General features: G+C 38.2%; 1 protein-coding gene across 1 annotated transcript in view; it reads left to right on the plus strand.

Annotated features, from left to right (window-relative positions):
* The first annotated feature begins 2,433 nt into the window (after nucleotides 1-2,433).
* CTR9 (CTR9 homolog, Paf1/RNA polymerase II complex component) overlaps nucleotides 2,434-26,083 on the plus strand; it is a 29,536-nt gene continuing 5,886 nt past the window's right edge. Inside the window, exons 1-21 of the mRNA XM_027580254.2 lie at nucleotides 2,434-3,334; nucleotides 4,586-4,684; nucleotides 6,666-6,905; nucleotides 8,161-8,278; nucleotides 8,855-8,944; nucleotides 12,187-12,335; nucleotides 13,699-13,806; nucleotides 17,489-17,596; nucleotides 17,736-17,972; nucleotides 18,208-18,297; nucleotides 18,551-18,679; nucleotides 18,788-18,971; nucleotides 20,579-20,667; nucleotides 21,371-21,556; nucleotides 21,642-21,729; nucleotides 21,903-22,051; nucleotides 23,732-23,848; nucleotides 24,027-24,172; nucleotides 25,099-25,170; nucleotides 25,647-25,782; nucleotides 25,935-26,081. Of these exons, the coding sequence (XP_027436055.1) occupies nucleotides 3,290-3,334; nucleotides 4,586-4,684; nucleotides 6,666-6,905; nucleotides 8,161-8,278; nucleotides 8,855-8,944; nucleotides 12,187-12,335; nucleotides 13,699-13,806; nucleotides 17,489-17,596; nucleotides 17,736-17,972; nucleotides 18,208-18,297; nucleotides 18,551-18,679; nucleotides 18,788-18,971; nucleotides 20,579-20,667; nucleotides 21,371-21,556; nucleotides 21,642-21,729; nucleotides 21,903-22,051; nucleotides 23,732-23,848; nucleotides 24,027-24,172; nucleotides 25,099-25,170; nucleotides 25,647-25,782; nucleotides 25,935-26,081 (2,727 nt within the window). The 5' untranslated portion in view covers nucleotides 2,434-3,289. The remainder of the gene's footprint in view (nucleotides 3,335-4,585; nucleotides 4,685-6,665; nucleotides 6,906-8,160; nucleotides 8,279-8,854; nucleotides 8,945-12,186; nucleotides 12,336-13,698; nucleotides 13,807-17,488; nucleotides 17,597-17,735; nucleotides 17,973-18,207; nucleotides 18,298-18,550; nucleotides 18,680-18,787; nucleotides 18,972-20,578; nucleotides 20,668-21,370; nucleotides 21,557-21,641; nucleotides 21,730-21,902; nucleotides 22,052-23,731; nucleotides 23,849-24,026; nucleotides 24,173-25,098; nucleotides 25,171-25,646; nucleotides 25,783-25,934; nucleotides 26,082-26,083) is intronic.

Consider the following 26,083-nt stretch of genomic DNA (forward strand, 5'->3'; position numbering starts at 1 on the left):
TAGAAGGACTGGTTCAGAAAACACACACACCCCAAGGTTATATGGTTCATGATGGAAAAAATAACTTTCTCATATGATTGCCATACTCCCCCAAATTATTGTGTATCACCAGACTTATAAAAGACAAAAGTCGGCATTATAAAAGCCAGTGATTAAATTGTTTTTGTTAAGGAATCAGAAACATGTGAGAAAGGCTACAAGTTTCATTCATTTTGGAAACTATGGATATTATGACACTGTTCTTTTTTGGCTTACCTCGGAGCACAAAGTGTTTTGTTTTTCCTAACTGTGGTATGTGACATTTATACTTATTCATATTGGAAGCAGGACAAGGTGCCGATTTTGCTTTACAAAGATAAATCTGGGCATGATCTGGCTACTTCTTATGTCTTCATCCTCAACTTATGCTACTCTCCCCCTCATTTCTATGTTCCAGCCGCTTGGCCTTCTTTCAGGTTCACAAGCTCTTCCCTAGCACAGTATTCCTTCTCTCTGGTACACACTCCCCTTATAACCTTTACCCAGCCAAATTTTACTCATCTTCCCAGTTGCAACTTAAATGTCACTTCCTCCAAATCCCAATCTAAGTCAATACTCCTATTATTCAATCAGTCATAGTGTCTGTATTATAAGTTAGAATGGCTTTGGTTGTCAGTAACTCAAAAATTAATTCAAATGTATTGCTAGTGTCTTTAAGGCCAGGGAGTTTTGAGCATAGAGAACACTCACCACTATGTGTACTTTTGTTTAAAGCTCACTATATAAACCTTAGTATGTAGTAAACAGTATTTCCTGGAAATACTGTTCAAAACAGTATCCATTAACCACACGTGGCTATTGACACTTGAAATATAGCTAATTCAAGTGAGGAATTAAATTTTTAATTTTATTTTTAATTAAAATTTAAAGCTGAAAATTTCTTCAGTGACTGGAAATTTTTAAGTGCATTTGGAAAAACTCAAGTATGTGAATCTATCTTTTCTCAACTGTAAATTTTATGAAATCTAATACAGTTCCAGTATTTCCAATTGAAATTAAGCCATTAAGAATAAAGTACATAGATGGAACTAGAGGGTATTATGCTAAGTTTTCTCAATCAGAGAAAGACAATTATCATATGATCTCACTGATATGTTGAATTTAAGAAACAAAACAGAGGAGCATAAGGGAAGAGAGGAAAAAATAAAACAAGACGAAACCAGAGAGGGAGACAAACCATAAGACTCTTAATCATAGGAAACAAACTGAGGGTTGCTGGAGGGGAGGGGGGTGGAGGCATGGGGTAACTGGGTGATAGACATTAAGGAGGGCATGTGATGTAATGAGCACTGGGTATTATGTAAGACACTGACCTCTACCTCTGAAAACAATAATACATTATATGTTAATTGAATTTAAATTTAAAAAATAAAATTAAAAAAGAATAAAGTATATAAGTGTAAAGTATATACTGGATTTCCAAGACTTGCATGAAAAAAATATAAATTATCTGTTTTTATATTGATTACATGTTGAAATTATATTTTGGATATATTGGGTTAAATAAAATACATTAGTAAAATTAATTTCATCTATTTGTTTTTGCTTTTTTTATGTGGCTAATAGAAAACTTTAAATCACCTAGCTTATTTTAAATTACATGGCTAATTACAGGGTTAACATTATGTTGGACAGCATAGCTCCTGAAGTTACTCAACTAATGAAAAGCATAAATTTAACAAAGTTTCCACGTAAAGGCTTACAAAGTGCCCAGTTAAAGTTTTTGAGGGAGTGGGAGGAAATAACAAACATCAAATTGGTATTTTTAAAAGATAAGTGTGTAGGGACGCCTGGGTGGCTCGGTCGTTAAGCGTCTGCCTTCGGCTCAGGTCATGATCCCAGAGTCCTGGAATCGAGCCCCGCATCGGGCTCCCTGCTCCGCGGGAAGCCTGCTTCTCCCTCTCTCACTCCCCCTGCTTGTGTTCCCTCTCTTGCTATGTCTCTGTCAAATAAATAAATAAAATCTTTAAAAAAAAAAGATAAGTGTGTAAAATGCTGAAGCTGGATGGGAATTTAGGGCGAGTGACTGGAGTGTTTGGTAAAATGGGAAGCTACTGCAGTAAACCAGGCAGAAAAGAATATTGGTTTGGGCTAGAATGGAGGTGGCGAGATGAAGAGAAGATACATCTGAGAGACACTTGGGAGATAAAACTGACAAAGTTTTAAAATTTATTTAATCAGATTATCCGACTGAATCAAAACACTGATTACAGTTTAATCATTTTCTACAATGAAAACAGTAATTAAAATGTATTTAATCAAATTATATAATTTAATCAAAACACTGATTACAGGTTTAATCAAATTCTTCAACAATTTTATTAAAATCACAAATCTAGCAGATTCTCATATCCTTCTAAGAACCGAAAACGCACACACACACACACCCCAGGAACTATCGCAAGGTTACAAATCTAGCAGATTCTCATATCCTTCTAAGAACCGAAAACACACACACACGCACCGAAAACACACACACACACACACACCTCAGGAACTATCGCAAGGTTACAAATCTAGCAGATTCTCATATCCTTCTAAGAACCGAAAATACACACACACACACCCACACAATTCATTGTCACCTTATATTTAAACTGATCACAAAGGTAGCACAGGTATGACTTGCACCTCACATCTGCTAAACGAGGAGCCCTTGTCTGGGCTGAGGAATGAATGATTGAATTATTCACGGCAATCTTGTGCAGAAAAGATCCGCCAAGTCCGGGGCGCGGAGGCGGAGTCCGGCTCGGACACGACTGCCAGAATTGGCCGGAGGTCCCACGTCAGTCAGTGGCCAGGCCCAGAACCCATGCCTCATTCGTCGCCCCGCCCACCGCGGGGTTCGGGCGGCTACGCCTTCAGCGTTTTCATTCAGGCTGCGCCAGTGCGGGCCTGATTCAGAAGCCGCAGACCCGCCGAGGGGCTGACACGCTAACGAAAACCTCGACGTCGTGGTTCCACGGTCGAGGAAACGCCAGAACCACAGGCTGAGCCTGCCGTCTGACAGGCCCTCCAGCCGGGAATGCTTCCGGGTCAGGGGGCGGGGCTGCCGGAAGTGACCGGACGCCGTCTGCTGTTCGTTGTTTAAGCGGCTGACGGGAAGGAGAAGCCCAAGCTCCGGCGGCGCCGCGGGGCGGCAGTCACGACCTGACCCCGGGACGCCGCTAACCCTCTCGACGAGCCAGAAGAGAGGCGTACCGGCTGCGGAGCGGAAGGGCGAGACACCCGCTCGCCTTCTGATCTCATCATGTCGCGGGGCTCCATCGAGATTCCCCTCCGGGACACTGACGAGGTAAGTATCGAGTATGGGGGAGGGTGGGGGCCTTGAACTTGGATGATCCCTTCCTTCCCCCTTTTTTCGACTTCGCCTCCGAAGCGGAAGCACCTTCTCCCCCAGGAGCCCAGGTCGAAATCCCCGACCGAAGCCCCAGTCACCTCCTTTCCCAGCCCCTGCACCTTTCCAGGCTGGCACCATCACATCCCCGCAGCCTTGGGGCCACGCCGAGGAGTTCTTGAAAGTTCCTTTCCTACCTGTTCGTATGTGACAGTACTCTGCTCTCTTCCTAATTGTCGGGCGCAGGGGTTCGAGAGTGCGGATAAATTGTAAGGCGCCTCGCAGATTAAAGAGGTGGGCGCTGATGTCACCGTGGTCTCTGCTGCTCAAACTATCTTTCCCTGAGAATACATAGGATGTCGCCCTTTATCCCTTAGAAACTCGAGTCTGTCATGGTGCAGTGTCCCCCACACACGGCTCCATCGGTGAAATAGAGACTCCGAGATATAGCCGCCACGATGTGCTGATAGAACTAGCCCTCTTTCCCTTCCCCAGCCTCATCATGGGTAGCCTGTGGCTTGTCTGAGTAAAGCCCTCAGCATCGATGTTGTCTATATCCAGTATAATCTCATACTCTCATTTTTGTTCGATTGAGATATAATATTGAGATATAATTGACTTAGCATAAAATCCAGTGGTTTTTCTTTTTTTTAAGCAAGTGTGCCCAGGTCACTTTTGTTGTAAAGTTGTGTAAACCATCACCACCATCTAATTCCAGAACATTTGCCTACTGTTAAATTTTGTGCCCACATTCAGGAGTGTCTGTGACACACAAATGCTGTCTCCCTGATGAATGTACAGTGGCATTCAGGTTCACATAGCCTCTAGGATTGTGCTTCTCAAGTTGTCAGGCCTGTGGCATCAGAGTCTCTGGGGTGCTTATCTGCACTTCACCTGGATTATATGTTAGGCAGGGTTTTGTATTGTTCTTTTTGAGTAAGCAAAGCTTTTGTAACATTTTATAGTTCTTGTGATTTGAAGACAACTAGCAGTATTTGTTTGCTTCTCTATGCTTTTACCTTAATATTCTCATATGACCTATTTTGACATGTGTGCCTTAAACATGTCTTAACATATACTTGCTCAGCCCTATTGCGAGTGAACACAAACCCTATGTATATCCATATTGGTGTATATTCTGAAAAGCAGCAAAGAAGAAATGTGAATTTAAAGGAGAAATATGAGTCAAAACTGCATTTTGTGTTTTAGGTCATTGAACTTGACTTCGATCAGTTACCGGAGGGAGATGAAGTTATCAGTATTCTGAAACAGGAACACACACAACTGCACATATGGATTGCTTTGGCGGTCAGTGTTCATGTAACAAATATTTTTTATATGTTGACTGGGAGAAATATTTGGTTTCTGTTTTCAGATATAGTAATAGCCAGCTTGGGAGCAGGATAAATAAATAGTACCATATGTATGGAAGTTAATTGTATTACCATTTGTAGCACAAGAAGGCCAGTTTCCTAAATACTACTCCACTGGTAAATTAATATATGTTGGTAAAGGCAAAATTCATTTAAGTTAAATAGGACTCTGTACTGTGTATTTGATTATTAATCACTCAGTGAAGACTGGTTTATGCTTTGTAGATAATCTGAGAAAAAACAAGGTGCCACCATGTAAACATTGTTACTTAGCATTGTTTTCCATAACAATAAAACATTTTCCATAAAATAGTCTAGAAGGTGATTATATTCCAGGCTAACTAACAAAAGGCCTTTTGGATGAAGTTTATCTCAGGCTTGTTTTTTGTCCTGTTTGGTCCCTTCCATAACATAAACTCTACTGGAGATTCTCAGGAGAGTCACCTCAGCCTAAAATTCTAACACCCTTCACTCTCCCCAGCACCAACTGCCTCATGTTTCCTTTTTATGAGAACATCATAATAAATTATTCTGGTAATATAATCTAGCATATACTAAAATCATTTTTTTAAGCAAGTGTGCCCAGGTCACTTTTGTGTAAAGATACGTAGGAGGCTCCTCCTATTATCTTGAAAGGAGAAGTCGATCTGCAGTTGGGCTTATATCCAGTGCTCAAGCCTAACGGTAAAGAATTTCTTAGATAAGGATTTATGGAGAAATACTTTTAGTGACAGTAGTGCCTTTCTGAAGTGTTAAGTTTTCCTGGTCTATGGAGAACAAGCCATTAATGTTGTCACACAGTTTTTAAAGCCAGAGGGGGAGTTTAGGTTTTCTTTAGTACAAATGTCTCCTTAACAGCACTTACAGAAAAAATGAAGGATTGAAAGATCAGTGTGGCACCTGTGGTAAAAATGATGAAACATTGTGGGCTGTAGAGTGTTACAGAGAAAAGAGTGTAGGCTTTGGGATCAGAGAAGCCTTTGTTCCAATTCCCACTTGGCTGCTAACTAGCTGTGTGACCTTAGACAAATGATTACCTTCTGAGCCTGTTTTCTCATCTAAAATATGGGAATGTTAGCATTCATTTTAAGGGTGATTGTACAGAATCAAAATAAGTATATAAAGTTCCTGGCATAATCTGTGGCCCACAGTAGGTGGGTAATAAATGGCAGATCTTCCTTTTAGTATTAATAAATGAAACGTGCCCAGGGAAGTTATTTAGCAGGCCCAAAGTCATGGATAATTTTGATAGATCTAGAACCAGAACCTAAGTTTTCTGTTTAGAATTCTATATCCCCCTCATTATTGCTTTTTCTCTTGGGCTCTGATTTAGTTTGAAATCAACTATTGCTAGGTAAGTAGTAATTTGGCAACATTTATAGTGATTATCACTTTTTTAACAACTTTATTAGGCATAATGCACCTACAGTAAGCTGCACATATTTGACATATACCATTTGAGAAGTTTTAGCATATTTCACACCTGTGAAATCATCACTACAATCAAGATAATGAATATAACCATCACCCCCAAACCTTCCACCAAACTCTTCCCCACACCCCACAGTGCTCAGCCAATCCTTGATCTGCTTTTTGTTTCTAAAGAGTGCATGTTCTAGAGTTCTTATACAAATGGAATCATTACAGTATGTACTCTTTTTGGTCTGGCTTCTCTCACTCAGCATAATTATCTTGGACTTACCCACATTGTAGCATGTATCAGTGGTTCTTTTTTCTGCTGAGCAGCAGCCATTGTACAGATGTACCACAACTTGTTTGTCCATTCACCTGTTGATCAACAATTGAGTTGTTTCCAGTTTTTGGCTATTACAAATAGAGCTGCTATAAATGTTTATGTGCAGCTTTTTGTATGGACATATGCTTTAATAATTCTAATTTGATTCTTTATCTTTTAGCTGGAATATTACAAGCAAGGAAAAACAGAAGAGTTTGTAAAGTTGTTGGAAGCAGCACGTATAGATGGCAATTTGGACTATAGAGACCATGAAAAAGACCAGATGACTTGCTTGGATACATTGGCAGCCTATTATGTACAACAGGCTCGGAAGGAAAAGAATAAGGACAATAAGAAAGATCTTATTACACAGGCAACCCTGTTGTATACCATGGCTGATAAAATTATTATGTATGATCAGGTAAATAAGTCAGATTTCTTTGAATTTATGAAAGGGGAAAAAATACCACATGAGAGTAAACTGTGTGTTTGATAGGCAACAGATTTTTTTTTTTTGGAAAGAATTTTTTTTAAAATAACATGGTTGATGATAAAAATATCAAAAGAAGAAGAATTCTCTGTTAAAATTGGAATTTCTTTGGTTGTTGTACTGTTGAAAGTAATGTGGGCAAATTTAGCATATATAAAACTTATCCAGGGGCACCTGGGTGGCTCGGTCGGTTAGGCGTGTGCCTTCAGCTTGGGTCGTGATCTCAGGGTCCTGGGATTAAGCCCCACATTGGGCTCTCTGCTTGGTGGGGAGTCCACTTCTCCCTCTCACTCTCCTTCTGTGCTTTTGCTCCCTCTCTCAAATGAATAAATAAAATCTTTAAAATAAATAAATAAATAAAACTTATCCACAGGTTGAGTCACTAATTCCATCATCTCCAGGTGAATTTCAAGTATATTTTTAAAAATTTTTTATTTAAGTTCAATTTAATTAACATGTGCTGCATTATTAGTTTCAGAGGTAGAGTTTAGTGTTTCATCAGTTGCATATAACACCCAGTGCTCATTACTTCAAGTGCCCTACTTAATGCCCATCACCCAATTACCCCATTCCCCCCACCCACTTCCCCTCCAGCAACCCTCAGTTTATTTCCTATAGTTAAGAGTTTCTAGGACTTGCCTCCCTCTGTTTTCATCTTATTTTATTTTTCCTTCCCTTCCCCTATGTTCATCTGTTTGGTTTCTTAAATTCCACATATGAGTAAACTTATAGGGTATTTGTCTTTCTCATTTCACTTAGCATGATACCCTCTAGTTCCATCATCGAAAGATTTCATTCTTTTTGGTGGCTGAGTAATATTCCATTGTGTATATATAGACATATATATGTGTGTCTGTATACACACTACATCTTTATTCATTCATCTGTCGAGGGACATCTGGGTTCTTTCCATCTTCTGGCTATTGTGGAAGAATGAACTTGACCTTGTTCCTGGCACAGAAGACTTGCATTTCTGCATAATTTCTTGATTTGTAATTAAGAATTGCCCGTTGGTAGTTTAAACACATTATAATTGACAGAGGAATTTGTGTGATACTCCACCTCCTTCCTGTATGGTTTTCATTTTAGTGTTACTGTTAAATTGTGGTTGCTCAAAAAAAAAAAAAAAAAAATTGTGGTTGCTCCTTGGTAAAGTCAAGTCTAAGATGATATATTACTTTCTCAGAATCACTTGTTGGGAAGAGCTTGCTTCTGTCTACTTGAAGGTGACAAAATGGATCAGGCTGATGCACAGTTTCATTTTGTACTCAACCAATCTCCAAATAATATTCCAGCCCTTCTTGGTAAGTCATTTGCGGCAACCATCTTAGGAAACTGTATCTTTCATCATATGCCTGTAATATATTTCTTTGACTGGGCTGGACAGCAATGTAGAAGAGCTTTACTTTATAAAAATGAAACTATCTGTAATAGATCATTGTTTCTTTTGCAGTTACAATCACAGACCTGTACCCCTGAAACAAATAATACATTATATGTTAATTAATTGAATTTAAATTTTAAAAAAGGAAAGAACTTCCTTTACCATTAAAGTCACTTCAAAATATTGTATATATAATATATATATATAATATACCAGTTAAGAATAATTTGTTATCCACTTCTAAAGAGTCAATAAGCAATGTCTATTTGGACAACTATAAGCTATTTTAATTGTTTTATACCATTTAACAGGACTGTTTTATTTATAGGCATAAATTAATATATCCTTATGGAAAACAAGTTTAAGTATGAAATCATTTTCACCATTTTCAAGTATTTCTTACTCAGAGATGTGTTTGATTTAGGTGAGTTCATGTAGGACATATGAGACTTGTGTTCTTTAGTCAATACATGTTTATTTTTAAAAATTATTATAGGTAAAGCTTGCATTTCATTCAACAAGAAGGATTACAGAGGAGCTCTTGCTTACTATAAGAAAGCATTGCGTACTAACCCAGGATGTCCAGGTAAGAAAAAACTTTATTTGAAGTCTAAGCTCTATATGATCCAACTGTGAAAATATTGAAGATTTGGTAATTGCCTCTGAAGTTAGTTGTGAAAAGATGCTATAGGGTTGTTAAAATGACAGAATTGAAATTTTAAAAAAAATACTATGATCCAAAAGCTGAATAGCAGATCTTATTTTTTTTTTTAAGATTTATTTATTTTAGAGATAGAAAACATGCATGAGTGGGGGTGGGAGGGAGAGGGAGAGAATCTTTAAGCAGACACGCTGCTGAGCATGGAGCCTGATGCAGGGTTCGATCTCATGACCCATGAGATCGTGACGTGAGCTGAAACCCAAGATTCAGAAGCTTAACCATCTGAGGCATCCAGGCATTCCGAGCAGATCATATTATAATCTTTTTGCTTTATACTATTTTTCTATTGAAAATCTCAGTCATTTAGCAAATCTTATTGAGGATTTGCCAGGCATTGTTCTAGACTGAAGGAATGCAGCAGTAAACCAAAGAGACAAAAATCCCTGCCCTGGGGTGCCTGGGTGGCTCAGTGGATTGAGCATCAGACTCTTGGTTTCGGCTTAGGTCATGATCTTGGGGTCATGGGATTGAGCCCCCTGTTGTGCTCCATGCTCAGCAGGGAGTCTGATGGAGATTCTCTCCCTCTCCCTCTGTCCCTCCCCCTGCTTGCTCTCTCTCTCTGGAATGAATAAATAAATCTTAAAAAAATAAAAATAAAAAATCCCTGCCCTCATGGAATTCATTTTGCAGTGTGGAAGATAAAATGAGTAAAATATATACTACATAAGATATCAGTAAAAGGAAAGTAAAGCAGAAAAGGTGTATGAGAAGAATTGGGAGATTGCTTAGAAAGGTTAACCAGGGAGCTCCTGGGGGCCTCAGTCAGTCAAACATCCGACTCTTGATTTTGGCTTGGGTCATGATCTCAGGGTTGTGAGGTCAAGTCCTGCGTTGGGCTCTGCGCTGGGCATAGAACCTGCTTAAGATTCTCTCTCTTGGGGAGCCTGGGTGGCTCAGTCAGTTAAGCATCTGACTCTTAATTTCAGCTCAGGGTCTTGACATCAAGCCCTGCATTGGGCTTGTGCTCAGTGAGGAGCCTGCTTCTCCCTCTTCCCTCTGCCCCTCCCCCTGCTCATGCTCTGTCTCTCTCTCAAATAAATAAAATCTTAAAAAAAAAAGATTCTCTCTGTCCCCTTCTGCTCCTCCCCCCCCCCAAAAAAGGTTGACCAGGAGAATAGTAACAATTAAGTAAAGACCTTAAAATAATAGACCTGTAGATATATGGAAGAAGATTATTCCCAGAGAGAGGGAATAGGAGGTACAAAGGTCCTGAGGAAAGCGTGGGTCTGGCAAGTCTGAAGAACGGTGAGGAAGCTAGTATATCTGGAATGGAGAGAGAAAATGAGGAGGAAAAGTAGTAAGAATTGGGTCAGAGATAGAACCAGGGACCAATCATGTAAGGCATCATAGGTTATTATAAGGACTTAGGCTTTTACTATGATAGACATAAGAAACCATTTGAGGACTTTGGGCAAAGGAGTAAGTAATGATCTGACTTATATTTAAAAGGATCATTTGGGCTTCTGGGTTGAGACTAGTGTGAGGCAAGGATAGAAATGGGGAGACCAGGTAGAAGGCTGTTGCAGTCATGTAGGTCAGAGATGATTGTGGCTTGCACTAGGGTGGTAATAGTAGAGGTGCAAATGATCAGAATCTATGTATATTTTGAAGGAAGAACTGATGGAGTAGATGTGATGTATGAGACAAAGGAGGAATCAAAGGTAACTCCTTGTAAGAGTAGAGTTATATTTCAGTACATCTGGAAAATATAATTCAAAACGAATTAGTTTTAGACATGAAAATTTTAGGGCACCTGGGTGCCTCAGATGGTTAAGCGTCTGCCTTCGGCTCAGGTCATGATCCCAGGGTCCTGGGATCGAGTCCCACATCGGGCTCCCTGCTCCTTGGGAGCCTGCTTCTCCCTCTGCTTCTCTCTCTCTCTCTCTCTCTCCCTCTGTCTCTCATGAATAAATAAATAAAATATAAAAAAAAAAAAATAGACATGAAAATTTTAAAATACCTTTTAGACCTACAAGTGGAGAGGTCAGGAGGGCGGTCATTCAGGAAAGAGGTCTGAGCTGAAGTAATTAATTTGGAAGTCATCAACATATAGATGGTGCATAAAGCCGTGAAAATATGAGGTCACCAGGGGAATGAGTAGAGATAGAAAAGAGGTTCAAGGATGTTGTTCTAGGGCACTGTGACATTTGTAGAAGGGAAATGAAGAAGAACCAACAAAGGAGCCTGAGAAGGAGCAGCCAGAGATGTAAGAGGAAAAGAGAGTGAGAGCAATGTCCTTGAAGTCAGAGGTAAAATGTTTCCAGGACAGGGTCAGACACTGTCACATTCTTTCAAGTAAAATAGGAACCCAGAATTGATCATTGAATTCAGTAGCATAGTAATCGTTAGTGACCTTGATAAAAGCAGTTTTACTGGAATGGTGGGGGTGAGATGCTTGGTGGATACATTTAACAGAAAATGGAAAAGGAAAGTTAGAGAGGCAGCAACTATAGATAGATCTTTCAAGGAGTTTTGCTATCAAGGGAAGAATAGGAGAGGGTTGACAATTGGAAAGGGAAATGGAATCAAGAGAGGATTTTTTTTTTAAGATGGGAGAATGTATGTGGATGAGAAAAATGTAGTAGAGGGAGAAAATTTGATGGTGCAGGAAAAATAGGAGAGGGTTGCTGGAGCAGTGTCCTTAAATAGATGAGAAGGGTAAGATCCAGTAACCAGTGGGGAGGTTGGCCCTTCATGGGAACATGGTGGAGTTTTGGCAGGACCTTGAAGTTGGGGAGCAAATATAAGCCCAGCTCCGAAGGGAATGACAGTAGGTGCACGTAGTCAGTCACAATATTGAAGACCTTTGTGAAACTTTTTGCTGTCTTTAAAAATTGCTGTTTGAAAATTAGATATTGAAGGTACAGTATAGGCAGCAGTGCAGGAAAAATACCAGTATTGTAGGTATTCTGTTTATGGTGAGGAAGGGGTGGGCGCTGTGGTATAATATCCACTGAAACCAAATTTGTGATATACCAAAAGATTTTATAGTGTAGTTATACTGAGGTTAATTTTGAGATTTTGCAACTCATAGAGAATGTTTAAGCATTTTGTTTAATTCAAACCCTAAAAAATGCCCCAGTTTGACAGATTGACTATTTTTTTAGCGGAAGTTCGTTTAGGAATGGGCCATTGCTTTGTGAAACTCAACAAACTGGAGAAAGCTCGTCTGGCATTCAGCAGAGCCCTGGAACTCAATTCCAAATGTGTGGGAGCATTGGTTGGACTGGCTGTACTAGAACTTAACAATAAAGAGGTATGTGAATGAAAAAATTCTTTTGTGACTGATCTGTCAGGCTCACAATTCCTTTTCTAAAACTCTTGAGACCAGAGTGTTTTAGAGGTCAAGATTGCAGATAATAGAAATGTAATATGATGTCTGCACTGTATAATTTATAACACCCAGGTATTAGGACACCACCCCAATGGTGGTGGTGTCCTAATATAATATAAATATTATAAAGTTGAAACTGACCATAAAATATAATATAATATTATATTTCTCTGTCAGAATGAGTGACTGTGCACACTAATAGGATAACCTCACAATTCCGGTAAAGTTTTGCCCCCATGTAAGCTTGCTCTAAGATTACCAAACTTGTTTTTTAAGAAGTTTTTGGATTTCAGAATTTCACATAAAGACCTGTGCAATGTATGTCAGTTTGGAATGCTTTCCATTGCAAGTAACAAAAAGCCTACTGCGGTGACTTAAACATGAGGGTTTTTATCGTCTACTAAACCAGCTATCTAAGGTCTTGGATTTAGCACCTCAGTATCCTCAAACCCAGAATTTTACATCTTTCTGTCCTTCCTTAGTATGTAGATTTTCCTCCTTGTGTCTGTCACCTCATAGTTGCAAGATAGCTGCTGTATCTCCAAGGCTCTCGTTATTTCATCAACCTTATATAGAGGGAGGAAAGGGAAAGGATAAATGGCTTTCTCTTAGAGCAGTTCTATCCCCATCACGCTTCCCCTTGTATATAATTGTCTAGACAGGGTTATCAGAGTTTCTCAGCCTTAGTACTATTGACTTGAGCTAGATAATTTTTTGTTGTGGGAAATTATCCTACCCATTGGTAGGATGTTCAGCAGCATCCCTGACCTCTGCCTACTAAATGCCAGCATGTCCTCCCTGTTGTGATAATGAAAAATGACCTCGCCCCCAGTTTAGAACCACTGCCTTAGACTTATCCCCAGAGAAGGGGAATAGGTTATCTTGACTGGTTTAGATCAATCATCATTCATCCCCTGGGGCTTGAGAAGAGGAGAAGGGAACTTTCCTTCCTGAAATTAAAAGATCACAAGCTGTGAAGTCTGGACTCTATTTAAACAGAGTAAGGGGGGTAAACTGGCTGTTGGGTAATCCACAGACATCTGCCACATCAAGAAAACAGCCAGGATCTATAAAAATACCAAAGGTGACTGTTTGTGAGGGAAGTTCTAACAGTTTAATTCACTATTTGAAATTTGTTTATCCCTGCTGAAGGTTAACTGAAACAAGAGCTATATTTTGGTGTCTGAACTTAGATTTCTGTAACCTTATTTCTTCAGACTATAAAGAAAACTTCAGAAAAAATGCTAATTGAGTAATGACCCTGTTGTCATTGTTTTTCTTTTAGGCTGATTCCATAAAAAATGGTGTCCAGCTTCTTTCCAGAGCCTATACTATTGATCCCAGCAACCCCATGGTATTGAACCACTTGGCAAATCACTTTTTCTTCAAAAAGGTCAGAGAAGCCAATTTATTAAAGTTGTTTGCTTTTAAATCCTGATTTGTTTTTCTTTTCTGCAGTTGATACTTTATTTTTTTAACTTGGAAAAAAATTGAAAATGTCAAGAGTTTTTTTCAAATTAAAATTTGTATAGTTAATTGGGGGTGGGTATGTTTGTTCGTTCACTCATTTAATATTTATTGACCCTTCATACTGTACCCAACACTGCAGTAGACATGTGGAGACCAGTAAAGTATGGTTTCTGCATTCGGTTCGACTTCGTAGAAAACACAGACGTGTAAACAAATGTAAATATAGAAATAAAGGTCTCTATCTTGATGTGATAGAGAAACGAAAGAGGAAGTAACCAAGTGGTTAAAAAGGGTTTTCACCAAGAAGGAAAAGCTCTTGAACCAGGTTTTTAGGAGGAGGTCTTTAGGTAGTTGAAAGGGGAAAGGCACAGATGTAGAATAGTCTCTGGTTTAGTAAAAGCATGGCATATGGTGGGCTCATGCTAGATAATGCATTGGGTCCAGATAGTGGGGCACTTGTGTGATATAAGGAGTTTGGACCTATTTATGTAGGCAACCAAGAAGTCATTAAAGTTTTTGTTTATTTTTGCATATTGATCAAGATGTAATTTTTAAAGTTGCCACTAATTCCGTAGAAGCAATGGTATTTTAGATTTCTTGAATACTAAATCCAAGATTTCATTGGCAAAGTTTTTATACAGTAAGTACAAAAGTTTTACTTCCCCTATGGAAGTACTAAATTGTACTAGGAACTTTAATTAAATAGCAATTTAATTTAAAAAGTTCACAGGACTGTATCAATTCTTATTTATAATAGCATATCACTGTTATTGCTATTAATATGCAGTTAATACTTACTAAATATCAAGTATTATTAAAAATGAAATCCATGGGGGTGCCTGGCTGGCTCCGACAAAAGAGCATATGACTCTTGATCTCAGGGTCGTGAGTTTGAGCCCCATGTTGGATGTAGAGATTACTGAAATAAAACTTAAAAAAAATGTATTCCATGAATTTGTAGAATAGTCAGAGGTAGTTAATATTATCCCCATTTTGTGGATGAATAATTGAGGCAGAGGTAATAGCCTAAGGTCATACAGCTATTAACCATGATGCTTTATTCCCTCTGGCTATAGAAGCATACTCCCCATTCCTAATGAATTATTAATTAAGCTTTATGCTGTAACTCTTATAGTAGGGAAAGGCAACTATTTAGGGAGAAGATAGAAATGTATCTTATAAGTACTTGAAGTGTTACTGTTTCAGATAAAAGAGTTACCCAAGTATGCTTTTTACTGAAAAGAAAAACAAAGGACTAATAATCCTAAATATTTGAGTACATATTTAATAATCATTACTCACAGCTGTTAGGACAGCTTCCTTGAACCAAATAAAAATTATTCAGTTTCTAATTTTCAATGCTAATCACCCTTCCACTACTGAAGATAAAGTCTTGGCTTTAACAAACTCAAAACCTTTTAGATTGTGTATGTGAAATATGTAAATCAAGCCAATCTATTTGAGTGTTACTGAACACCTGATACGTGATCAGCACTGTGAAGTCATCTTGGCACTGAATATATGTACTAAAGGTTTACAGAGCATGCTAACATATGTTTTCTTGATCTGTCATTAGAGCAGCCCTAGGAGGTAGGCAGGATATTTGTTTCCCTTTCTATGGATAAAGAAAATTGAGACTCAGCAAAGTTAAGTAACATCACTTGCCAAAATTACTCAGCTAGCAGGTAGTACAGTTGAGATGTAATATTTTAATTCTCTGCCCACCACACTACATTGCCTCCCCTATAGAAGAATCATTTACCTGGGAAGAAAGGTATTATTAATTAACATCCCAGACACTTCAGTAATTAAGTAGTAAAGTGGGTTTAGAGGTCGGAGCTATGATGACTCCTGGAGCAATTAACACAGACTTCCAGAAAAAACTGGGAATTGAGCTTGGTATTTTGATTAGAAAGAGAAGCAGCTAAAATGCAGAGGGGAGGGGCGCCTGGGTAGCTCATTCGTTAAGCATCTGCCTTCGGCTCAGGTCATGATCCCGGGGTCCTGGGATCGAGCCCCGCATCGGGCTCCCTGCTCAGCGGAAAGCCTGCTTCTCCCTCTCCCACTCCCCCTGCTTGTGTTTCCTCTCTCGCTGTCTGTCTCTGTCAAATAAATAAAATCTTTAAAAAAAAAATGCAGAGGGGACTGGGGACAAAAATTGGAGCATGAGGGGGAACCAAAGAGATGTGAATCAGGATTTTAAAATGGACTGTAATCTCTAATACATTTCAAAATGGAACCATTTTATTCCCTAAAAGATGTGTCATGAGTCAAAGAATAATAAAAATAGAAAAATTAAAGTATATTCCAAACCCAACATTTGACCTTTACCTCATCCCAGGGAGCAATATGTAAATTTAGCTAAAAGGCTGTGCAACATAATTCCAATTGTAGAGTTTGAATCACTTTGCTCAAATTCAGGTGCCACCATTATATAGTTATGTGGCTTTGGGCAAATAATTTCCCTAAACTTTAATTTCCTCACTTGTAAAACAGTAATAATATCTACTTTATAGGATTTGAGGAGTGGCAGTTAGGATTAAATGTCATGTGCATATTAAATACTTACCAAATGAAAAACAGTTGCTGTTTAAAACAGCAATCACGGGGTGCCTGGGAGGCTCAGATGGTTGAGCATCTGCCTTCGGCTCAGGTCATGATCTCAGGGTCCTGGGATTGAGCCCCACATGGGCTCCCTGCTCAGCAGGGAATCTACTTCTCCCTCTCCCTAGGCCCCTCCCCCTGCTTGTGCTCGCTCATGCTGTCAAATAAATAAAATATTAAAAATAAATAAATAAAACAGCAGTCACATTATTATTCCTAATTAAAAAAAAAAAAAAGTTGAAACTGACCATTGACCAAACAAAGGCTCTCCAGACCAGATTACTAGTCAAATGGATGAAACGTCCCTATTAAAATCAGAAAGTTGTTTTCCACCCCTGATGTATGAACTCTGACTTTGAGACTCTCCAGAGATTAGTTCTGTAATCCAAATTAAGTCAGGTCTAATGGGAAAGTCATGACCCATGCATTCGAAGAGAGCTGAATTCAAATCCAGTCACTTAATCTTGCTACCCTCGTGTGTTAGAACATTTCCCTGGAGTCAGAAAAAAATTAAATCCAGATTCTAACTTTTCCACCTAAGACAACATACTTTATTTCTTTAAGCCTCCATTTCCCCATCAATAAAATGGTAATAATGATACTCTTTGCAGGGTTTTTGACTGAGGCTAGAATAATTATAAGTATCATACCTACCACAGTGCTTAGTATATAATAGTTCTCAATAAATTGTAACTGCTACCTCTACTAGTAATAAGGGACTTAACCTCTCAGATTTTCTCATCACAAAAATAGGACTGATACCTCAAAGGATTGTTGCAGGATTAAATAAAGTAATAGATGTGATGGGTAGATGTTAAGTTCTAAGTAAATGAATTTATCTGCAAGGGGAATGAGAAAAATGATTCATAATTCTGCATATGGCACTGTTATTGGTAATTCAGTGAACACATTTTAAAAAGTGAAATTTGAGGAAGCCTTATAATTGAGACTGTTAGAGCTGTTTGAATTGACTCAGTTGATTTCTGGATCTCATTGTTCAGGATTATAGTAAAGTCCAGCACTTGGCTCTCCATGCATTCCATAATACAGAAGTGGAGGCTATGCAAGCAGAAAGTTGTTATCAGCTGGCTAGATCATTCCACGTTCAGGTAAGATCATTTTAAACCTTCTCTGAATATCTAATTCTTTTGTTTCATAGTGTTTCAAGTCTTTTAAAAACTTTTGTACATGAAAAAGAAAATAAACGTCTGTATACACTGTTGGTCTTGTTTTATTTTCATTTTTTAGGAAGATTATGACCAAGCTTTCCAGTACTACTATCAAGCCACACAATTCGCTTCATCCTCTTTTGTGCTGCCTTTTTTTGGTTTGGGACAAATGTACATTTATCGAGGTGACAAAGAAAATGCATCTCAGTGCTTTGAGAAAGTTTTGAAAGCTTATCCTAATAATTATGAAACTATGAAAATTCTTGGCTCGCTATATGCTGCCTCAGAAGATCAAGAAAAACGAGATATTGCCAAGGTACTTTTAAAAAATTGTAGCTATTTTCTCATAGTTATCACTAGACTGTCATGCCTCATTCTTGTTATTGCTAGTAGAGATATGATGGAAGCAGTTTTGTTAGCCGAGCTTGTTCCAGTTGAAATAACGAACAGTTGACGTATTAAACAAGGTAGAGTAGCTACCACTTTTTACTTTGACAGCCTGTAGTTGCTGAATTAAGCCTGCGTCAGCTTAATGACTTCTTTTATCCCAGGGCCATTTGAAGAAAGTCACAGAACAGTATCCTGATGACGTTGAAGCATGGATTGAATTGGCACAAATCTTAGAACAGACTGACATACAGGTATTTTTTTTAATTTTTTTATTGTTATGTTAATCACCATACATCATTAGTTTTTGATGTAGTATTCCATGATTCATTGTTTGTGCATAACACCCAGTGCTCCACGCTGAACGTGCCCTCTTTAATACCCTGACATACAGGTATTTTAGCAGTGTGTTTGGTCTTCTACCTAAAGTGTTTTTTGAAAGCGTGGTGTCATGTTTCTCCCTTTCATTTTCACTTACCCCTTATTGTCTCCACCATGAAAATACAGGGTGCCCTTTCAGCCTATGGAACAGCTACACGGATCCTTCAGGAGAAAGTGCAGGCCGATGTCCCGCCAGAGATTCTGAATAATGTGGGTGCCCTCCATTTTAGACTTGGAAATCTAGGGGAGGCAAAGGTAGGGAACTGGAAATATCCCCTTCTTCCATACTGTCAAATTGAATGCACACTTTTTTAGATATATCATCTGTCTTTTAACAATGTAATTTTCTTTTCTTTTTCATAGAAATATTTTTTGGCATCATTGGATCGTGCAAAGGCAGAAGCTGAACATGATGAACATTATTATAATGCCATTTCTGTTACAACATCATATAATTTAGCCAGGCTGTATGAGGCAATGTGTGAATTCCATGAAGCAGAAAAACTATATAAAAACATCTTACGGGAACATCCTAATTATGTTGACTGTAAGAATCGTAAACTTTTTTTTTTTTAAGATTTTATTTATTCATTTGACAGCACAAGCAGGAGGAGCAGCAGGCAGAGGGAGAGGGAGCAGCAGACTCCCCACTGAGCAGGGAGCCCAGTGCGGGGCTTGATCCTTGGGATCATGACCTGGGCAGAAGGCAGATGCTTAACTGACTGAGCCACCCAGGCGCCCCAAGAATTATAAACTTTTTTTTATGAATTAAAATTCCCACAACAGCAGCAAAAATTCAGCCTGAAAAAAAATCTTTCTTAGAACCAAGAGTAAAAAAATGTGAAGGTTATAACGTCCCCTTTTCCTTTGAGGCAAATTTATGGCCTTAAAAAAAAAATGCAGCTTCACTTAAATTTATGCTAGAAACTAAAAGAAATAACTAAAAACCAGTTGAACCATATATTTCATAGGGTAGGTGATCTTCAGTGGGTCAGCTACCTTTATTAGACTTTGAACAACTCCTTGACTTATTTGGTGATGGATGGACCTTTATGATGCTCCTGCTCTGATTTTGTATTAACATTTTTGCAATGTTTATAATAGTAAGAAAGAGCATTGTTTTACTTTGAAATAATTATTAGTAAAATATCCTACCTTGAGTTTACACACTAGACATTGTAAAATTTGGAAAGCTTTTTTTTTCCTTTTTTTTTTTTTTTATGTTAGAGAGACAGCGAGAGAGGGAACACAAGCAGGGGGAGTAAGAGAGGGAGAAGCAGGCCTCCCGCCGAGGAGCTCCCTCCCTCCCGTCGGGAGCCCGATGCGGGGCTCAATCCCAGGACCCTGAGTTCATGACCTGAGCCGAAGGCAGTTGCTTAACCCACTGAGCCACCCAGGCGCCCCGGAAAGCTTTTAATTAAAAATAATTTACAATACTGTACTTCCCTTAAAAGAACCTAAAGCTATGATATTTTGACTCTGGTTAAATCAGGAGCCATTAACTTGGCCTTGCTCATGCTGTTATGGATGCAGAAGTGATTTAAAAAAAAAATACGATTTTAATTGAATGCCAGGCTAAACTTGAATTGGTTTGATAGGCAATAGTAAGCCATTGTTCGTTGCCTGAGGAGAGTGACATTTTCTGGAGAAAATAACAACTTAAATTTGTGTGACACTTTCTTACTGTTCTTTAAGTGGAGTTAGAGCCCAGATTTTCTAACTAGTAATCCCTAGTAGTCTCTGCTTTCACTCTTTTGCCATATGACAAGCAGCTTTTTAAGAAAAAGTGACGGTGCTATGCATCAGAGAGAAACTGGAAACAGAACTGCTCCAAGCTTCTTAAGTAACTTTGGTGGAGATGAGGACTTGAACCAGGGTGCTAGCCTTGGAAATAGAGTGGCAGAGATAGATCTTTTTCATAGAAATGTTTTTTGGCATCATTGGATTTCAGGCAGTGAGACTTCATGGTGACAGAGTTGTTCTTTAACTTGTTAGATTATTTGTTTTTTTGGTGCTCAATATTTTTTCACTTGTGGGATTTTTCTGTTCATTGTATGAATGTAATAAAATGCAGTCATTTTGAAAGTATGACTTTAAAAGTATGATCTTTTATAGCTAATATTTTAAACATAACTTTTAAATGTATGTTTTCAGGCTATTTGCGCCTAGGAGCCATGGCTAGAGATAAAGGAAATTTTTATGAGGCTTCAGATTGGTTTAAGGAAGCTCTTCAAATTAATCAGGTTGGTAGTATGAACTCTTAGGTTTGAAAAACAATTTTCTCACCTTTTTTTTCCTAGTAAATCAGTTTTTCATTTTATTTTTTTTTTTAAAGATTTTATTTTTTTATTTGAGAGAGAGAGAATGAGAGATAGAGAGCACAAGAGGGAAGAGGGTCAGAGGGAGAAGCAGACTCCCTGCTGAGCAGGGAGCCCAATGTGGGACTCGATCCCAGGACTCCAGGATCATGACCTGAGCCGAAGGCAGTCACTTAACCAACTGAGCCACCCAGGCGCCCCAGTTTTTCATTTTAATGTCTATCATATTTCTAGTATCTTGACATCTCCCTGTTTAATTTTTACTTGTGAAAGATACTAGAGTGTAGAAGTCATCTAAACTTTTTGATTGTGTCCCACAGAAATAGATTTTACATCATAGCCTAGTACACACAACGAGTGTATACAAACAACTAAAACGAAAGTGTTGAAATCTTTATGTGCCGTTGCCTTGTGCTGTACACTGATGACCTTCCTATATTCCATTCTGTTGCATTTCTTATGCTGATAATTACACACTAAATTGATTTTACAATTCATTCTTCCATCTCCACTCTAAATTTGTAAATGTAGCTTGTAAACCTCTTCAGCAATCAGCTATCATGGAAAAGTGATCGATGTCTCTGAATCCAAATTACAGATTTTGATTCTTTACACATGTGTGTTTCAGGACCATCCAGATGCTTGGTCTTTGATTGGTAATCTTCATTTAGCAAAACAAGAATGGGGTCCAGGACAGAAAAAATTTGAGAGGATATTAAAACAACCATCTACGCAGAGTGATACTTACTCTATGCTGGCCCTTGGCAACGTCTGGCTCCAAACTTTGCATCAGCCCACCCGAGATCGAGAAAAGGTAATTTCTTTTTGTCCCTTTAAAACAAAACTGACACTTGACTCCTGTTTGAATTTTGTTTTATAATGTTTATTTCTTTTTATAGGAGAAGCGTCATCAAGATCGTGCTCTGGCCATCTATAAACAAGTACTCAGAAATGATGCAAAGAATCTGTATGCTGCTAATGGCATAGGTGATTATAAGACATGGACATCGTAGTGTGAAATAAGTGATTTCAAAGGAATGTTTGTAGATCATAATTTCTCCCTAAGTGTAATAAACATAGTTGTTTTAAAACAGGACTTCCAGTTGTTTTTCTGGCTACAATTAGAAAATTCTTAAATGTAAGCCTTTTTATAATTTTAGGAGCTGTTTTGGCCCACAAAGGGTATTTTCGTGAAGCTCGTGATGTATTTGCCCAAGTAAGAGAAGCAACAGCAGATATCAGTGATGTGTGGTTGAACCTAGCACACATCTACGTGGAACAGAAGCAGTATATCAGTGCTGTTCAGATGGTAATAGCTTATCTTTCAAGAATTTTTATATTGTGTTCATTGTTGAGCAAATGTGTTCTTAACCATCCTGACCCTGTTGTGGAGCTGTGTGCTATTTCGTGTGATACTGGGTCTGTTCAGAGACTTATATAACGTTAAGGCCAGTCTTTGGTGTCCAGACAGAGATTTGAGTCCTGGTTCTACCCCTAATCACATGCCTTGGGCAGAGGACATCCTCTCTGAGCCAGTTTCCCCATTTGTAAAATGGAGATCATGTACCTTAAATTCACAGAATTGTATGAGGATCCAGTATGAAAAGGACTGGATACCAAACTTGTCACTAACATGCCTAGTGTATCAGTAAATCCCCAGAAGATAGGAGGATTTAATATTTATTTCCTTGTTTCTTCTTTCTCAGATTAAATGACATTTTGGAAAGAGAAAAACTCCATGGGGATTAGTTTTCATCACTATAGAATTTTGTTAGGCTTTTCATATTTGTGGAGTGCTTGAACTTGAAGTAAAAGAGTCATATTTAGGATATAGGGGTGTCTGGTTGGCTCAATCGGTAGAGCCGTGACTCTTGATCTCAGGGTCGTGAGTTTAAAATCTTTTATATATATATAGCATCTATAGCATATTAAAATGTAAAAAATTCTTAGGCTCTATGGGAAATAGTATGGTCAGAAAAAACAAGGTTCTTTTTTTTTAAGATTTTATTTATTCATTTGAGACAGAGGGATAGAAAGAGAGAGAGCATGAGCAGGGGGAGAGGCAGAAGCAGGCTCTCTGCTGAGCCAGGAGCCCGATGTGGGACTTGATCCCAGGACCCCGGGATCAGGACCTGAGCCGAAGGTGGACACCCAACCACCATCTGAGCCACCCAGGCAGCCCAGAAAAAACAAGGTTCTTACCAGAGGTAGAAGACAAGCGCAGTCAGGCTCCTGGAAGTGGTTAACCTTTTTTCTAAGAATGGTGGGTATTGTTTTCAAATTCAGAATATTTGAAAGGCACCAGTCACAAAGATTTATAGAACCCAGATTGCATATGGTAGACTCAGAGGTGGTGTTTTTGGAGGTGGGACTTCCCGAACTCCAGAATGATAATGTTGCCTTTTAAAAATGCAAATTAATTACTGGGGATATTCAAGAGGAAACTCTTTAGCCACCTTCCTTGAAAAAGATCATACCTATGACAGAAGAGGTTCCATGGTCAAAAAGTGAAGTGTTCATGGCAAAATTGACACCAGGACTGCTATATATTGGTTTTACCAAGAAGTTAACCAGAACTGTGAGTTGCCAGTAGGTTCCACCAATCCTAAAGAAAGGTGGTAGAGAGTATAACCCAAAGGAGCCAGGTGTGTCACTTTTAATAAATTGTCAGCTGATTCTAGATAGTATTGCTAGAGATATGAAAAAGACCGTCCAGTCTATTTATCCTTTCAGTGTTGGTCCGAGTTTCAAATGGAAAAACTATTTTGAGTATCTAGTTGTGGGTTTTGGGGTTTTTTTTTATCAGATTTTCATGTTGTGAAAATGTATCCTGGAGAATGTCAAAAATCATTCTTAAAATTATTCTTTAAAATTAACCACTCAAAAGGTAAAACACCTTTTCACATAGCTTTAAAATCACTTGAAATCTTGTTATGACAACATTATTTAATCCTTATTGCATTTTAACTAACTTTTTCTTTTATTATAGTATGAAAACTGTCTCAGAAAATTCTATAAGCACCAGAACACTGAAGTTGTGTTGTATTTGGCCCGGGCCCTCTTCAAGTGTGGCAAGTTACAGGAGTGCAAGCAGACTTTGCTAAAGGTAAAAAGGAAAATTCATTATTCTCATTTAGTTCTATGCTGCATTGTATTTTTTTTTAATTCTATTTTATGCATGTTCATATATAATATATATATTTATACATCTAACACTCTATTTGGCTAAAATCCTTTTCACGTCTTCAATTATATGAAGTATTTGCTTTGTTTCTTATTTATAGGCTAGGCATGTGGCCCCCAGTGATACAGTACTTATGTTTAATGTGGCCTTGGTCCTGCAAAGATTAGCTACCTCTGTTCTGAAAGATGAAAAGAGTAATCTGAAGGAAGTACTTAATGCTGTGAAAGAACTGGAGCTTGCACATAGGTAAAGATTTTGTAGAAACAACTTTTGAAATGTTTAGTTTCTTTAAAAACATTTGTCTCAAAAGGTGCTGAAAATCACTTCCCTCAAGAGAATCATTTTTTATTAGAAGCATTCCAGTGATTTTTAAGCCAAAGCAGACAGTGCCACCAGGTGGCGCCAAACTGTGGCCAGGTTCCTGCCAAATTTGGATCATGTAGCGTCCCCTAGAACTGGCTGGCTAGCTTTGCAAGTTTGCCCCAGATTTTCATTAATCTAACAATAAAATGACCCAGCATTTTACACACTTGAAATTTTTAGGCTTCACTTATATTGGTTTTACTACTTATACTGGTGTGTCTTTCATGGGTTACTAATTTTCATAGGGCTAAGATTATTAAGGCCTATCCTCATAAATATTGAATAGGTTTATTGGACTTAGCTCAAAATTTATGTACCTTCATAGGATTTATTTGGTAATTCAGTTTGTGGTGAAATCAAAGCCTGACATCTCTTCAGGTTTTGTCCAACCTTATTTAAATTCTTATATAAGCATTCCTTGCCTTCCCTGGTACATTAGTTGTGTTTTCATGGCCTACACCTCCTAAACTCCATGCTGACATATTTAGTAAATACAGTGGTTAGTAAATACTTGTTGCTTGAGCTGATTTTTGGTTCTTTATGAATTTACTGATAATATTAAATATGACTACTTAGTGAAATTGTTTTTTATTAAACATATTGAGTGTTATAATGATGAGAGTCTTTTTTTAAGTGAGTTTCATATATAATTATATTGAGATGATAGCCTTTCATGTATCAAACAGGTTCATGTAAGTCAGTAAACCTATTCTCAGACTGACTGTTTTGTAGAGCAGATTAAAAATGTAAAGAGCCTATTTCATTAGAATTTTTTTAAGTGAAGTATTTTATTTTCTCATTCCATTTAGATACTTCAGTTACTTGAGTAAAGTGGGAGACAAAATGAGATTCGATTTGGCCCTTGCTGCTACAGAAGCCAGGTAGTGTTACTACTTCTGAAAGGTGACTTTGGGTGAGGCAGTGATATCAATGTGCACCGGGTAGCCTTCCAGGGGTCAGTCTTTCCCACTCCTCTGTGGGACTCCCCAGCCTGGGTCAAGGCTTTTTTCTAAGGGTCCTTTCAGGGAATATGACAAAGTCAGTTTAGTACAAGTATTTAAGTTGTGTGGAGAAAATACTTTCCTATCTATCCTGACTGTTTGAGTCACATGTGAAGATAATGTTGAAAATCTTTATATTTATGCTTGGAGAGGACACTTATAATTCGGAAAGTTACTGTAATTGACAGTCTTGACTTTGAGAAACTTAAGTTAATTTTGCTAATTAAAATATCCCTTAGATATCAGCTAATGATCCTGCTTCAGACTTTTTAGTTTGTGTAAGGAAAACAGATGCTCTGAGTTTTTGAACAAAATACTAACTGCATTCATGTCTCTCTGAATCTGGAATGTTGTAGGCAATGCTCTGACTTACTGAGCCAGGCCCAGTACCACGTGGCCCGGGCACGTAAACAAGATGAAGAAGAAAGGGAGTTACGGGCCAAACAAGAGCAAGAAAAGGAACTGTTAAGGCAGAAACTTCTTAAAGAACAGGTATTTATTGTGTTTGCAGTTATACTAGAACTAAAGAATTGTGTGCATACATACACCTTGTATGTTAAGAAAGAAGTCCTTCTGATGGTCGTCATGATATTTTTTCACATAACATTTTGATGCAGTGTTTTCCTACTCTTTGTCCCTCCTAGGAAGAGAAACGTCTCAGAGAAAAGGAAGAGCAAAAGAAACTTTTGGAACAGCGGGCCCAGTATGTAGAGAAGACCAAAAATATTCTTATGTTTACTGGAGAGACTGAAGCAACAAAAGAAAAGAAAAGAGGTGGTGGTGGTGGACGGGT

The sequence above is a fragment of the Zalophus californianus genome, chromosome 11 (genome assembly GCF_009762305.2).
Source record: "Zalophus californianus isolate mZalCal1 chromosome 11, mZalCal1.pri.v2, whole genome shotgun sequence".
In the NCBI taxonomy this organism is placed as follows: Eukaryota; Metazoa; Chordata; class Mammalia; order Carnivora; family Otariidae; genus Zalophus; species Zalophus californianus.